The sequence below is a fragment of the Neofelis nebulosa genome, chromosome 18, assembly GCF_028018385.1.
Source record: "Neofelis nebulosa isolate mNeoNeb1 chromosome 18, mNeoNeb1.pri, whole genome shotgun sequence".
In the NCBI taxonomy this organism is placed as follows: Eukaryota; Metazoa; Chordata; class Mammalia; order Carnivora; family Felidae; genus Neofelis; species Neofelis nebulosa.
This window is the reverse complement of record NC_080799.1, coordinates 32,894,409-32,911,080: the sequence shown is the minus strand read 5'-3', so window position 1 is coordinate 32,911,080 and position 16,672 is coordinate 32,894,409. Positions and strand designations below refer to the sequence as shown.

At 42.5% G+C, this 16,672-nt stretch overlaps 1 protein-coding gene across 4 annotated transcripts in view; it reads right to left on the bottom strand.

Moving 5' to 3' along the window:
• PDXDC1 (pyridoxal dependent decarboxylase domain containing 1) overlaps positions 1 to 16,672 on the bottom strand; it is a 53,145-nt gene that overhangs the window by 33,743 nt on the left and 2,730 nt on the right. For 3 of the 4 annotated variants that reach the window (XM_058710907.1, XM_058710905.1, XM_058710909.1), the window contains exons 2-3: positions 2,134 to 2,207; positions 1,538 to 1,603 (exon numbers count right to left, since the gene is read on the bottom strand). In XM_058710907.1, coding sequence (XP_058566890.1) covers positions 1,538 to 1,603; positions 2,134 to 2,183 — 116 coding nt within the window. In that variant the 5' untranslated portion in view covers positions 2,184 to 2,207. The remainder of the gene's footprint in view (positions 1 to 1,537; positions 1,604 to 2,133; positions 2,208 to 16,672) is intronic. The other variant, XM_058710908.1, reaches the window with a different exon arrangement.

Sequence of the window (16,672 nt, the reverse complement as noted above, 5' to 3'; positions counted from 1 at the left end):
TGTCTGTTCTAACCGACTGAAACATGTAACGCAATCATTTATTGCCTCTTCCTCAAGCAGGGAAACTAGAGATCTGAGATCTGCTTACAGTATAAACAGGTTTACTTCCCAGATATGACATTAAGTGCTTATTACGTGACTGTCTGAAAGCTAATGCGAAGAACGTCAATGGCTAAAGTAGTAAAGCAATGGCAAGGCGACTTGCAGTAACTCCAGTGAAAAGACACTATCATTCCATTAATGGGACTGGACCAAGCAGTGAGAACTAATACCAAGTTCTCTTTTTCAAAAGCACCGCCAAAACAAGGCCAAAACCAATCCTCCCCAAGGTGCTGACCCTCATGTGACAGGGGCTCTGGTCCTCGGACACTGTGTGGGGAGTGGGGGCCCACCAAGTGACCTTGAGCAAGCCGTTGAACTCCCTCAGACCCTACATTACGGAACTGTGAGGATGCAATCAGCGCATGAAAAACGTTTAATGCTGTGCCTAGCCAAGCGCTATCTCAGACGTTGGCATTATTATATTAAGTGTGAAAGCTCCTGACCTGTAGCTTTAATGCCCTCCCATTTGGAGCATTACAGATGTTCCTGGTAGTATCTCTTCTAGGGAACCTTCTGTGGGCTTAATAGAACACTTTCATTCCCATCCACAGCTCTGGGTGGAAAGGACTGACAGGATTTGGCTCCCACTCTCAGCTGCAGAACCTACCTTACAGCTAGGGGGCTTCAAATCGGCACCATTCAGGCAACCAACAGGAGCACCTGTCTCAAAATATTAGTACCTGGGTGTGTCAGATATGACACCTAATGACACATTGTGTCTTTCCTCCATACTTTCCTTTTGCAACCTCGTATATATTCATACTCAGGTCAAAGGACAATTTAAGGGAGTTGTACTGTTTACCTATGTGCAGTTTCCTGGTTATAAAACAACAGAAGAAACAAGCTTGTTTGAGGGAAGCGGGCTGGGACTTTAAGCCCACACTGAGTGCTAACATCCTGTGAAAATCCTAGTTACACGGCTACTTATTTTTCCTGTTATTTTCCCTGCTAGCTTAAACCACACACGCTTGACAGATTGGTTTTAGCTGCCAAAAAAAGAAATCACTCTGCCAACAAATGATCAAAGTTGACATTTTCATTTTACTTTATTATACAAATAATAACTCTTATCAAATTAAAGTATGTCTCACCACAAAGCTCAGTCTATTGAATAGATAATGGGTTTCAAGGAGGAACGAAGTATGATAGTCGAGTTATAGTTACAAACTTGTGCGTTCACTTTTGAGTCATGAGGTTGTTAATTCTGAATGGGAAATTAAATTAAATTAGATCCTGAACGGGAAAGGGGAAGAAGCAGGTAGATTTCTCACCAACCAACCAATGGCAGTCTGTTTTCCTGGTGTTACACTGCACAGGACTCTCAATTTGCTCTGTGCTTATCACAACTAAAATTATAAATCAACAATGTTTGTAAAATCTTGGTTTAAAGAAACACATACCCTAACTAAAAGTAGGCACCTTCACTGCCACCTACCTGCCTTGGAGTGGCCCCGGGATATCTCCTGATACCAGCTTCTTTCCATTTTCCTCCTCTGTTCTTCTAATTTAAAGGAAATAAAAAACTATGTCACCAAATTGCTAACATCTGAACAGGCCAACAGGTGACAATGCTGCCTGTAACCTCTTGGTATCTGATACAGGATTTGAAACACACTTATCACATCTCTTCTCCTACCCCTATCACCCTAGCCCCCAGTTGGGGGTACAGGCTGAATCTCAGGAAAAGAACATGAAAAAAATGACACTTTTTAACCCATTTCTTGGTTAGCCGATGCCCTCTAGGATATAAATATACAGTAAAAAGTATTTATAGATTCAAATCAATATATTAAGTAAATGAAACTCTTAAGAGGCAGAACTGAAAATGCTAAGTCCTGCCCCTGAATTTCAAAATCCTTTCATTACAAAGTACCTTCTACCCAAGACAAACACCGTCTTTCCAGTCAGCTGAAGCTCAACTACGCGTGACATTCTGAAACCGAGAGGAGTTTTTACCGGCAGGAAACCAGTGCCACCAGCTTCACAACAGGCTGAGCACGTTTCCTAGGGTCACTGACGCCCCACGCTCACCTCTGACTGTGCTCCAACATCTTCATGGCCTCCTTCAAGTTCTTCCCCATCTCAGCCAGTGTAGGGTCTGCTATCTGGCGAAGTCAAAAAAAGGTTAAAACCAGGATAATCCTGTATTATTTCTGCAACATAATCCATGCAGAAAAATGAAATTCAAGTCCATTTTCTTCTGGGTTTAATATAAAACACACAGATTTACTGTAAAGTACATGTGATTAAAAAATTCCAAAGTACGGGGCGCCTGGGTGGCTCAGTCGGTGAAGCATCCGACTCTTGATTTTGGCTCAGGTCATGATCTCACAGTTCATGGGTTCTAGCCCTGCTTGGGATCCTCTCGCGCTGCAACCCCCCCCCAAAATAAATAAAACAAACCTTAAAAAAAATAAATTCCAAAGTACAAACATAACATTAAAAAGTCCACTCCCTAAGGGATGCCACTCAAGTTTGACATGTATCTTTCCAAGTTCTCACCTAACTCACATGTACTCCTGCAACTTGCTTTTACTTTACAGTGAATATGGTTCCATATCAGTAGTATATCCACCTCATTCCTAGTAATAACACCATATTCCACTCTATGGATTACAATCACTTGACTGGTAGTGAATTAACATTAGGTTATTCCAGTTTTACACTTAGAAGCGAGGTCCAGAAAAGTCTGTACAGTATGCTACTTGTTTTGCTGTTGTAGTAGGCTGAAAAATGCCCCCCCCCCCCCCCCGTGAAGATATTCACATTGTAATCCCTGGGACTTGTGAATGTTACCTTATGTGGCAGAGTCTTTACAGAAGTGATTAAGTTGAGGATCTTGAGATAGTAAGATTACCCAGTATTTGTCCAGGTGAGCTCTAAATGCAGTCACATATACGCAGACGAGAGAAGTAGAGGGAGACTACATAACACACACACACACACACACACACACACACACACACACACACACACACAAGCACGCAGGCTGTGTGAAGACAGAGCAGAGGGAGATTTGAGGTGCTGGCCTCAAAAATTGGAGTGATGGGGCCACAAACCAAGGAATCAGGGCTGGCTGGCAACATACTGGCTCAAGAAGGGGAAGGACTCTCCCCAAGAACCTCTGGAGGGAGTGCAGCCCTTGCCAACACCTTGATTTCAGCCCAGTGATACAGCTTTCAAACTTCTGGCCTCCAGGACTGTGGGAAAATACACTTCTGTTGTCCTAAGCCACCCGGCTTGTGCTAATTTGTCAGAGTAGTCACAGGAAATAAATACTCTCAGAAATCTGGGAGTGATTCCATACACTCTGGAAGCTTACCCAGCTGGTCATAGTGACTGCCTCCAGAGAAGGGAGCTTCTGGAAGGACAGCCATCATCGTATCAGGAGTCTTTTCAGCTCATTTCCTTTTGATTTTTTGAAATAACATTTTTTAACTGTTCATTTATTTTGAGAGAGAGAGAGAGAGAGAGGCAGGCAGAGAGAGAATCCCAAGCAGGCTCCACACTGTCAGTGTAGAGCTCAATGGGGGGCTTGATCCCACGAACCCGTGAGATCATCTCATGGGTTCATGGGATCATGACCTGAGCCAAAATCAACAGTAGGGTGCCCCTTTATGTTCTTTTTGGATTTATTACCAAGTGTCCTACTATCTCACATTCAAAAAATAAATTTAAAAATATTTTTCAATTCTTGTTTTTAAGGTTTAGTTTTGAGAGAGACAGAGACAGAACATGAGCAGGTCAGGGGCAGAGAGAGAGAGAGGAAAACACAGAATCTGAAGCAGGCTCCAGGCTCCAAGCTGTCAGCACAGAGTCCAATGTGGGGCTTGAACTCACGAGCCGTGAGATCGTGCCCTGAGCCGAAGCTGGACGCTCAACCGAGCGACCTAAGCACCTCTAAATAAAAAATTTCTTAAATCTTACAAAATTAAACACACAAACTCATTTTCTTTTCTTTTTTCTTAATCTCCCTAGCAATCTTAAAGCAGACAAATTCGTTGTCTTGAATGTCTATATGAGTTGGGTTATAAACAGTTACAGAGGCTCTCTTCTGTTCCCCTCTTACTTAAGTGTATGCCAAGTGTATTTATGCTCTGTTCTCTTCATATTTCCTACTGCACCTAATATTATATGGAGTAAATGTGTGTATTACAGTTAGTACTGCAGTATCTCCTCAAAATTGTTTTTAAGAAATTCTACTCAGGGGCACCTGGGTGGCTCAGTTGGTTGAGCGTCTGACTTCAGCTCAGGTCATGACCTCGCACTCTGTGGGTTCGAGCCCCACGTCGGGCTCTGTGCTGACAGCTCAGAGCCTGGAGCCTGCCTCGGATTCTGTGTCTCCTCTCTCTGCCCCTCCCCCACTCATGCTCTGTCTCTCAAAATAAACATTAAAAAATATATTTAAAAAAAGAGATTATACTCAGTCTATCAATGTAAGTATAGAAAATGTTCATTCTAGAAGAGACCTTAGGGATGTGGTCCAGGGATTCTCCACTTGTGTTCTTCTGAGTCTTAGGACTCTTGGGAAGAACTCTGGAAAAGTGTGGATGGGTAGGCAGGTGGGGCTTTCAGCTCCCAACCCTCCATTAAGGAGATCAGATCCGTTTCATAACAATAAGAAGAAAATTAATGAAAAGAAAGCAAAGAAAGTATAACATGTAAAGGTCCAGTCTGCCATTTTATAAGTGAGGACTAAGACTCAGAGAGGTGAAGCGAGTGGCCTAAGGTCACAGAGCTAACAGATGGTGGAGTGGTGCCAGACCCCGGGTTTCCTGGCTACTTTTCTATTACATCACAGTGACTCCCAAAAGGGATTACAAAAATAAGCATGTAGCCATGTCCAATATGATTTTTACACAAGACAGAAAAATCATTCTAAAAATGGTGTTTACAATCAACTCCACAATTTAAATGTAACCATGAGATGGGTTAGAATGCCATCTAAAATGGTCTCAGTGTTCTCAGTTAATGATCATGAGTGGGATACGAGGAACAGATAATGGTCTAGAGAATTTATCTTCACTCCTCAGTCTACAGCCACGTTCCTTATTATTCTCACCTCCTGTGACACTCCAGTGTGTCCCCAATCATTTGGCCAAAGGAAAAGACAAACAGTTTTGCTTGATCAACCACACCTCGATGTTTCATGCTTTTAACACTTGCCATGTCTGAAATGCCTTTCTGCCTTTTCTCTCTCCAGCTATTAAATCACAATTCAGTACTTCCAAGAAACTGTTATGGATAAAGCCATTTCACTCTCTCATATTCTCTTTAGAGATGTCAATACGGGGCACCTGGGTGGCTCAGTCAATTGAGTGTCTGACTCTTGATTTCTGCTCAGGTCAATCCCAGGGTCATGGGACTGAGCCCCACATCAGGGTCCATGCGGAGCATGGAGGCTGCTTGGGATTCTCTCTCTTCCTCCCTTTGCCTCCTCCCCTGCTTGTGCATCCTTTCTTAAAAAAAAAAAAAAAAAAAAAGATATCAATCCCATTTTTTCTAGGCCAAATAAGCTGAACCTGTTGCTTGACAAACACAATTGTATTTATTTATGGGGACAATGGAACACAACCCTTGAAACTGGGGCCATTCTAACATGCAATTGCTGTTTATGATTCCTTACATCCTCTACTGCGACTTGTTTTAGAGATGATCCTTCCAGTACAGGTATTTTCTCCAATTAGATGATAAGCTTCCTGAAGGCAGTGATTCAGACTCTTACTAATTTTGATTGCTTTTGTAGGACAAAAGGTCTCCAGTCAGCTTCATTCTCGGACTGTCACGTTACCTCTGAAACCCCTTAGGAAGCCACAGCATAAAGGGCATCAACATACAGGCTCTAAGAGCAACACAGCTAATGTTCCTATAGGATTGGAACACATTTTTCAGTTAAGAGTAGACAAAATAGTTGACTTAGTTTAGAATTCACTACTTATGAACAATAGTTATTTTAAACACAGAAGTCACATGTGATAGTGAGATGTTTACTCGGTGAAAGGTGGGGGGAAATGCAGCTTCACGCTCTCCCGTGTGAGTCTTTCTCTGCACAGAGCACATGCTCATTGAGAGGAATGGCTTGCATTTATTTATTTATTTTAATATAATTTCTTGTCATTGGTTTCCATACAACGCCCAGGGCTCATCCCAACAGGTGCCCTCCCCGATGCACATCACCCACTTTCCCCTCTCCCCAACCCCCATCATCCCTCAGTTCTCAGTATTTAAGAGTCTCTTATGGTTTGTTTCGTACCCTCTCTGTAACTTTTTTTTCCCCTTCCCCTCCCCCTTGGTCTTCTGTTAAGTTTCTCCAGATCCACATATGAGTGAAAACATATGGTATCTGTCTTTCTCTACCTGGCTTATTTCACTCAGCATAATACCCTCCAGTTCCATCCATGTTGCTGCAAATGGCAGGATTGCATTCTTTCTCATTGCCAAGTAGTATTCCATTGAATATATAAACCACATCTTCTGTATCCATTCATCAGTTGATGGGACACTTAGGCTCTTTCCATAATTTGGCTATTGTTGAGAGTGCTACTATAAACATTGGGGCGCATGTGCCCCTATGCATCATCACTCCTGTATCCCTTGGAAAATTCCTAGTAGTGCCATTGCTGGGTCGTAGGGTAGTTCTATTTTTAATTTTTTGAGGAATCTCCATGCTGTTTTCCAGAGCGGCTGTACCAGTTTGCATTGCCACCAACAGTGCAAGAGGGTTCCTGTTTCTCCACACCCTCGCCAGCATCTATAGTCCCCTGATTTGTTCATTTTAGCCACTCTGACAGGCGTGAGGTGGTTATCTCAGTGTGGTTTTGATTTGTAGTTCCCTGATGCGGAGCGATGTTGAGCATCTTTTCATGTGTCTGTTGGCCATCTAGATGTCTTCTTTGGCAAAGTGTCTGTTCATGTTTTCTGTCCATTTCTTCACTGGGTTATTTGTTTTTCGGGTGTGGAGTTTGGTGAGCTCTTTATAGATTTTGGATACTAGCCCTTTATCCAATATGTAACGTACAAATATCTTTTCCCATTCTGTCGGTTGCCTTTTAGTTTTGTTCATTGTTTCCTTTGCAGTGCAGAAGCTTTCTACCTTGATGAGGTCCCAATGGTTCATTTTTGCTCTTAATTCCCTTGAGGCATGGCTTACATTTAAATTGTTCTGGCTTCTCCTCTCTTTTAGGAAGTGAAGTTGGGGGTGGAGCAGGTGGCGAGAAGTGGGTGGGTCAAAAACATAGTAATGCTCCAGTAAATTAAATGTGAATATGTGACCCCAATTCCACAAACCCTCATGTGCTTGTTGTGTTAACTAGATAATCCAAAACACAAAATATTAGCCAGATGCAGGATAATATTATGCTCTGTCAGGCAAGGAATGCTCTGAGAAAAACATGTATTTGTTAACTGGTTCCTTAAAACTAAAAACCATGCCTCCATACGCTTCTAGTGAAAGCAGCCATGATTACCTTACTAACATTTCACACCCTCAAGACCTATTACAGTGCCAGACGCGGCAGTTGGGTGGTAAATGTTAATAAACAACAGCAAGGCATCAGACGGACACAAACCTACATGAGAGAAACACTGAGTTGTATAAAAATATTTATTATTTGGCATCTGGATGGAGATTGTTTCAGGATCTGGAGAGAGGGAAAAGATAGCATTCTGTGTAAAGTTCCTAGGAAGAATGTCCTTTTTTTTTTTTTTTTTTTTTTTTTAATTCCTTAGCCCCAAGCACAGGGTCTAGCACAGAAAAAGGGCTCAATAAGATCTGTGATCCTTAATAATTACTAACAGTTAACAGACTGCTTACTATATTCCAGGCATTATGCTAACTTACCACTCTAAATGCATCACTTCTTGACTAACCCAAAGGCACAGATCATATGCTTTAGGGCCTGTACTATCCCAGAACCAGTGCTCTTAACCACTAGGCAATACTACCTCTCAATTTTATCAAATAAGTAAACAAACCAACTCACACTTGGAGAAAGCCTTGAACTCAAAAGTCACAATTAGAGCTAAGGCCTCTTAAGGCATCTTAAAGATGATCCTTGTGTGATTAATGTTTTCGCCTAGATAAAAAGTGTATCAGAAGATTCTCCCTATTGGTAAGATTTCACAGTCTCAACGACATGACCCAAAACTCAGCATCCAAACCAGGGCATTTTCAAGAGTGAAAGGAAGCACTATTAGCAATTAAGCCATGACAATAGGTATGATGAGCTGAGATAGTCCGGGCAAACCAGGCCTTCACTAAAACGTTCACCAAAACGCTCACACCATCGCTCCACACAGTGGAGCCCACGCAAATGTTTGTGGCCATGGCTGTTTGAGTTATAAGGTAAAATCAAAGGCAACATATAATTTGCAAGTAGTGCCCCTGAAGTGCAGGTATTGGGACAACAGGTTTCTTTGCCTGCCTCTAAACACACCTGAATACATTCTCCCTCATTTAGATCTTGGGTCAAGTGACTTGACTAAAAATCTTTTCCCAGAAGTTGTTTCCAGAAACAACTGGAAAAAGGTCCCTCTGTTAATAAAATCACCTAGAGATTCCAATCATCCCCCCTTTTGAGGCCAGGGGTCTTTAGTCTGCTTCCTTTCCATTGTCTTTCCTTCTGACCTTAAGAGACAGTCCAGGTAACAGCACATATGAATGTAGTGTTTTAAGATGCTTTTCCAGGGACGCCTGGGTGGCTCAGTCGGTTGAGTGTCCAACTTCAGCTCAGGTCATGATCTCACGGTCTATGGGTTCGAGCCCCGTGTCAGGCTCTGTACTGACGGCTCAGAGCCTGGAGCCTGCTTCGGATGCTGTGTCTCCCTCTCTCTCACTTTGTCTCACTGTCTCTCAAATATAAATGTAAAAAAAAAAAAAATGCTTTTCTAGGAAAGGGACTGGTGGCCAACTCAGACATCTGAGCTTGGACTCGTACAGTCTCCTCTCACCCTGGGTCGCTCAGCCTTAGACGCTTGCAGCAGTCCTACTATTAAAAAAACAAACCAAAACAGAGCAACGAAGCATTTACAGAGCGTGCATACCTAATCATGAAACCTAAATACTCATTACTGAGGATTCAGAGACAGCTATTAGACTGCTAGTCAGTAGCCTGTACATTTACGAATTACATTTCTACATCTACGGCTGATTCTGCTGTGTAATGAAGTGGGTTCATTATTTTTGCTTCAATTATATCGAACATAGATGCATGGTAGGGCTTAATGCAATTTCAAGGCTCCTAAGAAGAACCACTCAATTGTTTGTATGGTGATTGTCACGGAACTGAAACAGCTCATTGTGTAAAACAGGACCCACCGTTCATCATTTTAGAAGCATTTTTGAGAGCCATTTTTATACTAGGTGATTTTCATCACTTTCAGTCAGTGTGAAGTATTAAAATATCCTGTCACTATCAGAAGAAGAAATAACACACTTGTAATGTTCACAAATATCACCAATTGAAGCTCTCACAACTTAAACGTTAAAGGAAAAATGTCAAGAGTCAAATGCAAGAGAAAACAGTAAAGGAAGTCGGGGAGTAATTCTTGAGTTTTCAAAAAGCTAGTAGGAAATTCTAAATTCATCTGGAATAGGGCTGCACGGATTAATGAAAAAAAAATCACTTATTTTTGCTTTTGGCTAGAATTCTATCAACTCAGTATGAAATAGCACTGTATGAAGTAGCATCCTACCCTTATTTGGAATACTTTCTATTTATCATTTTGTTCGATTTCATTTTTCAACAACTTCTGGTCATGACCTGAGACACTGATTTGACACCCCACCTGCAGGATGCAACGTGCTGTATGGATGTTGGCAATTAGAAACAATCAGATAAACAATCGTTTGTTAATAAAGATTACTTACTATAAAGTTGTTTATAACAACCTTTCGAAAGTAGAAACTGCAGTAGAAAAATAATAATCTTAGGGCGTAAAATTTGGGAACTATTGCTCTACAGTCACTTTTAAAATGTTCTCAGCTTTCAGGGTTCTTGGGTGGCTCAGTTGGTTAAGCTTCCGACTCTTGGTTTTGGTTCAGGTCATGATCTCACAGTTTAGTGAGTTTGAGCCCCGCACTGGGCTCTGAGCTGGCAGTGCAGAGCCGGCTTGGGATTCTCTCTCTCCCTCTCTCTCTGCCCCATCCCCTACTCATGTCTCTCTCAAAATAAATAAATAGAGTTAAAAAAAATTTTTTTAGGGGCGACTGGGTGGCTCAGTCGGTTGAGCGTCCGACTTCAGCTCAGGTCACGATCTCGCGGTCTGTGAGTTCGAGCCCCGCGTCGGGCTCTGGAGTGATGGCTCGGAGCCTGGAGCCTGCTTCCGATTCTGTGTCTCCCTCTCTCTCTCTGCCCCTCCCCCGTTCATGCTCTGTCTCTCTCTGTCCCAAAAATAAATAAACGTTAAAAAAAAATTTTAAAAAAAAATTTTTTTTTAATGTTCTCGGCTTTCAAGCATGCTTAAACAAGCTCTTGTATACACTTTCTTTAGTTGAACCAAGTGTGACACCAAAATTATATCTTTATTTTCATGTGAATTAGGGGAAAAAATAAGACCTCAAACTGAATTCACAGACCCCACTGCTTAGCAAAATCTAAGTGAAAAATAAAGTGGGGACAGATTATGCGAACAAAAAACAGATCTGGGATCCACTGTAAAGAGGCACAAGGGAACTTCTCAGGGAGATGCAAATGTCCTGTATCTTGATGATGCTGATGGGTTATATCTCGGTATACAACTGCCAAAACTCAAACTGTAGCATTAAAGTGGGTAATTTTACTGCATATAAACTGTCCTTCATTTAAAAAAGGTAGGTGAGTGGATTTAAACTGAACTTAAAAGAAATAGTAAGCAAATAATAGTGCGAGTGGTATAGTGCAGTGGCAAAATTCAAAAATGGTATACAAATAACTGCTATTTGGGAAACACAGAGAAGCCCCCATAAAGAGGGAAAAAGGCAGTCTAACATAATTTTAAAACGTATACATCACAACATTCATCAATACAAGTAAACGATACTGTAGTTTCAATAATTTTTTCAGGGGAGGAACATTCATAACCAGAGTTATTAACAAAGAAAAACTGAGGCACACGAGAGCACCAGCTGCTCATATTGGACAGAAGACTGTGGCATCATCAAATGCCGATTTACAACACACGCGTTAGACATAAAAATCACCACCTTTCTCCAGCAGATCACAGCGATCAGAGAAACCTTCAAAGTGCCGTGTTTCTTACATACCAACGACTGTGGCCTTCCACATCTTCCTAAACAATGTTAATCCCAGAGAGTGATAATCGTGCAACTGTCAACTCTCTCAAAATCATTGATTTTCCTCCCCGGTGAAAACAGAAACAGTGCCTGCCACCCAGCACCAGTTCCTCAAGTACCCCAAATGCAACACATCTCTGAGAAGCACCCAGAACACAGCAGCACCTGCTCCTCTCACGTCAACGTCAAGAGAAAATGACAGGGATCTTCTGGGAAGTTGAGAGAGTGCCCCGCAAACCTGGCTTACCTTTTGGTAATCTCAATTTCTACATCTGTAAATGCTTGTGCCTGATTTTTAAAGAAAAGCTTTTCATTAAGAACTAGGCACTACCGTCTGTCTTCTAATAACTGGATACCCCTGGAAAATCTCATTTTTAACTATCACGGACTCTCTGCTTGAGTGTGTGCGGGAGAACATGAAGATACACCGTAATTACTGGCTCATGAAGTGGCATAATATTCCTGGTTGAAGAAGGACATGCAAATATTGCATAGGGCATCAATACTTAATCTTACCAATTCATCAAGAAGAGAAGCAGAAAAGAACAGACGGGAAGCAGAAGGGGCAAAAATACACGACCGAGAGGTAAAAACCTGGTGGAGACAAGGAGGCAGCCTTAGTAACTTCAGATCAAACCTGTCACAGAAGTATGCAACATGAGGGTTAAAACACAAAAACAAAAACAGAGCATTCAGATCACTCGCCTGAAGATCTATGCTGGGAATGCTAGGGGTCCAAGTCTAAGTTTCAAAAACTGTATTCCCAGAGACCGCTACTCTGAAGAATCGATTCACTCAGACTTTGTATCATGAATAAATACTGCCTAACAACTACACAGATGGAAGAACACCGCATACCAGCCAAGCTCTATTTCTGTAACGTTTACTAGTTTATCTGGAATCACACACTTATTCTAGAACACAAGAAAACTGCTTAAAGGAAAGCATGCTATAGTCACTGGAAAATGTAAATCTTTCACTGAGATATGCTTCTTATTGGGAGTCTTTCCTAGAACTTGTTGGGGATGGAATCAGAAAGATAAAGGTACCCATTATCCTCATCAATGTCACTCTGTCCTACACTGAATTGGAAGTTTGTAGAATTAATGTTGCTGGCCTTATCTTCTTAAGGAACCCATCAATTCTGAAGCCTTTGTATCTATGTGTCTTTGGACTTTCCAGATTGAACTGTGTGAAACTGCCAACATTCAACTGTTTTTTAAATATATTAATTAATTTAATTTATTTGAGAGAGGGCGCAAGTGAGCAAGGACTGGGGGGAGAGAGAGAATCCCATGAGGGCAGAGATAAACAGGGAGGGAAAGAGGGAGAAGGAGGGATGGAGAGAAGAGGAGAGAGAGGGAGAGAAGAGGAGAGAGAGAGAGAGGGAGGGAGAGGGAGGGAGGGAGAGGGAGAGGGAGAGGGAGAGGGAGAGGGAGAGGGAGAGGGAGAGGGAGAGGGAGAGGGAGGGAGGGAGAGGGAGAGGGAGGGAGGGAGAGGGAGAGGGAGGGAGGGGGAGGGAGGGGGAGGGAGAGGGAGAGGGAGGGAGGGGGAGGGAGAGGGAGGGAGAGGGAGGGAGGGAGAGGGAGGGAGAGGGAGGGAGAGGGAGGGAGGGAGAGGGAGGGAGAGAGACGGAGAGGGAGGGAGAGGGAGGGAGAGGGAGGGAGAGGGAGGGAGAGGGAGGGAGAGGGAGGGAGAGAGGGAGAGGGAGGGAGAGAGAGGGAGAGAGAGAGGGAGAGGGAGGGAGAGAGGGAGAGGGAGGGAGAGAGGGAGAGGGAGGGAGAGAGGGAGAGGGAGGGAGAGAGGGAGAGGGAGGGAGTGGGAGAAAGAGAGAGAGGGAGAGAGAGAAGAGGGGGCTCACCCAAAGTGGCTCACCCTAAGCAGGGCATGAGCTCACCTGACGCAGGACTCAAACTCACCAACTGTGAGATCATGACCTGAGCTCAAGTCAGATGCTTAACTAAATGAGCCACCCAGGTGCCCCCGTCTTTTTTTTTTTTTTTTTTTAATGTTTATTTATTTAGTTTGAGTGAGAGAGAGCACAAGCAGGGGAGGGGTAGGGAGAGGGGGAGAGAAAGAATCCTAACTCTGCCAGTGCAGAGCCGAACTTGGGGCTTGATCTCATGAACCATGAGGTCATGACCTGACTGAGCCACCCAGTCACTCCTCAACTGTTTTTAATGTACAAAATTACATTTCATAGGACTGCACCTAATATAATGTCCGGTCTCACTAGGATCCTGAGAAGCTCACTGTAGCTAAATGTTCAGGTGTCATGGAGTTGCATTTTAAAGTGAAGGCTTTATTTTGCTGTTTCTGCTTTTCTGCATATAGGAAGAAGATTATGTTGGAAAAGCATACTCCTCCCTCAGTCATTTGAAACTCAGAATGCATTTTCCACAGAAATAAAATGTGGATGGGATCCCAGGCTAGACCTCAAGGACTATCCAACTTTAAGGCAACTAAATACTTAACATTTAAGAAAGCAAAAACGACTGCAAGAACAAAAATTAAACAATAAATTAAAAATAGTATTTTAATTTTGAATATTGCTTAGAAAAGAGCGATTTCAGATTGTGGACATTTTCAAAGTGATTGGAAGCATATTTTTGATGTCTAACTTCAAAATATGAAGCAGATTTCCTTTCCCTTAATTTATGTTCTATCAGGAGTAATATGAGGCACAATCATATAATAAAGTAAGCATCCACATTTTATTTACATTTTTAAAACACTCTAGAAAAGCCAGGATTCTGAACTAAATATTCTACCTAAAGAATCTCTTCCACAGAAATCTTTCCTGGTCACTCAAGTTCAGGCATTCCCCATTTTTTCCTTGATACTTTTTAACCCCTCCTTGTTATACAAGGACTTGTATAAACATGTATGCCCCTACCAGAACATAACCTCCTGCGAGGATCGTGTCTTATTTACCTTGTGTTTCTCTCAGCACTGGGCTCTGACCATAGTTGGCCTTCAATAAAAATTATAAATCAGGGGCGCCTGGGTGGCTCAGTCGGTTGGGCGTCCAACTTTGGCTCAGGTCATGATCTCACGGTCCGTGAGTTCGAGCCCCGCATCGGGCTCTGGGCTGACAGCTCAGAGCCTGGAGCCTGTTTCGGATTCTGGGTCTCCCTCTCTCTCTGACCCTCACCTGCTCATGCTCTGTCTCTATCTGTCTCAAAAATAAATAAATGTTAAAAAAATTAAAAAAATAAAATATAAAAAAATATAAATAAATAAATAAATAAATAATAAAAATTATAAATCAAACCAGGTTACTGCTTTAGTAAAAACAGCTGACATTAAACTCAAGCAACTCCTATCTATAATTATAACTCATCATCCTAGATATGGTGGAGCCCACACTGGAATGGGGACCCTCTACAGCTCTGCACTGACTACCTCCACGATCCTGAATAATCAAAAATCACCGGGACCGTAAATTTTTAGGATCAGGAACTCTGTACCATGTTTTCCCTGACACCCAACATTTGATAATCATTTACCACTTTAGCCATCATGCACCTGTATGCAAAACCCTCACATGATGATGATACAGGGATCAGCTTTAAATGAGTACTAAAATTACAGGCTATCCTCCTCTCCTGTTGCCTTTTCTATGTAAGATCTACAAAATCAGACCACAGAAAATAGTTATTTCAAACGTGGCTAACAGGGATTCCTTAGTGAGATTTTATTTTATTTTTTTTTTTAATTTATTTTTTTTTTTAATTTATTTTTGGGACAGAGAGAGGCAGAGCATGAACGGGGGAGGGGCAGAGAGAGAGGGAGACCCAGAATCGGAAGCAGGCTCCAGGCTCTGAGCCATCAGCCCAGAGCTTGACGCGGGGCTCGAACTCACGGACCGCGAGATCGTGACCTGGCTGAAGTCGGACGCTTAACCGACTGCGCCACCCAGGCGCCCCTCCTTAGTGAGATTTTAAAATAAAAAACAGAATAGAGATTCTGGTAGTATTTATCACTAATAACCAGGAATGTTCCAGTCATGCTCCTACTGCTCCTTGTAAACTTACAAACAGTACGATGAAAGAATTTTCCAAAATCAGGTCCAAGGGGGAGGGGGAGACTTTTGCTCAGAATGAGAACAAGAAAAAATAATGGGCTGGGTTTTTAATTATTTAGATCAGACCCAGGGTCAAAGTTGCCTCTTTTAGAGACAAGCATTAGACCTACGACAAGTAAACAAGCCCCTGTCTAGAGCGCTGTCCAACACAAAGGTCTGTGGTCATGGAAATGTTCTACAGCGACAGTCAGGTAGTGTAGCCACAAGCCACACTGTGACTGAGCACGTCAAATGTGCCGACTGAGGAACTGAATTTTAGCTTTCATTTTATTTTAATTAATCTAAATTTAAGTTTAAGTAGGCCAACGTGACTAGTGGCTACCGTGCTGGACATACAGCTCCAGACTCTCCAAGTCAGTGGTTCTCAACCAGAGGCAGTTCCCCCAGCCCCCAGGGAACAACTGCTTCATCCGGAGACTTTGGTTGCCACACTGTGGGACGTGCTACTGGTAGAGGCCAGGGATGCTGTCAAAATAAACATTCCACAGGACAGCCTCTCACAACAGAGAATGAGCCCACAATGCTAGCAGTGCTGAGTTTGAGACACCCTGCTTTCAGTTTACTCAAGGCGGGAATTAAAGTAAACGCAAATAAAACGCGGCACACTTTGTCTAAACAGAATACCCAGGAAGAATGAGCTTTTCCAAGCAACAGAAAAAGGTCCGGGCTGTGGGACAAGTTAAAAGTAGCAAGTTTTTGCTAAAAAAATGTATGCAGGTGTGTTAACTTAATAAGACCTACAGCATCAGAATAATTCCTTCCTGTCGCATTTTTTTTTTTTAAACTTGACTATTAACCGAAGTAAACTCTGTGCGACTATGCAAAGGGCCTTGTTCCTTATGAGCTGGACATACGGTATTGGGGGGCTGAGGCTCCCCTACCTACTCTTCCAGTTTAAACTCCTTGCCCCTTCAACTGACCTATCTGGTTTCTTGAGACCTCACTAATTTCAGAGACAACAGACAGTACTGAGAGAGAAAAGCAAGCAAGAACACAGCCCTGTTGTCGCAGGTCTCCCACCTACATATTATCTAAAGAAAAAGCAAGCCTACAGAATCATACCTGGACCAAAGGGAATGCAGGGTCTGATTCTCCTAAATGATGATAGCACACTACATTTTAGAGACAGCGATTACTTGAAATGAGAGAATGGGAATCAAATAACGTTGTGGTTTCTGTAGCCAGTATAAATTATGCAAGGATCGGTTTAA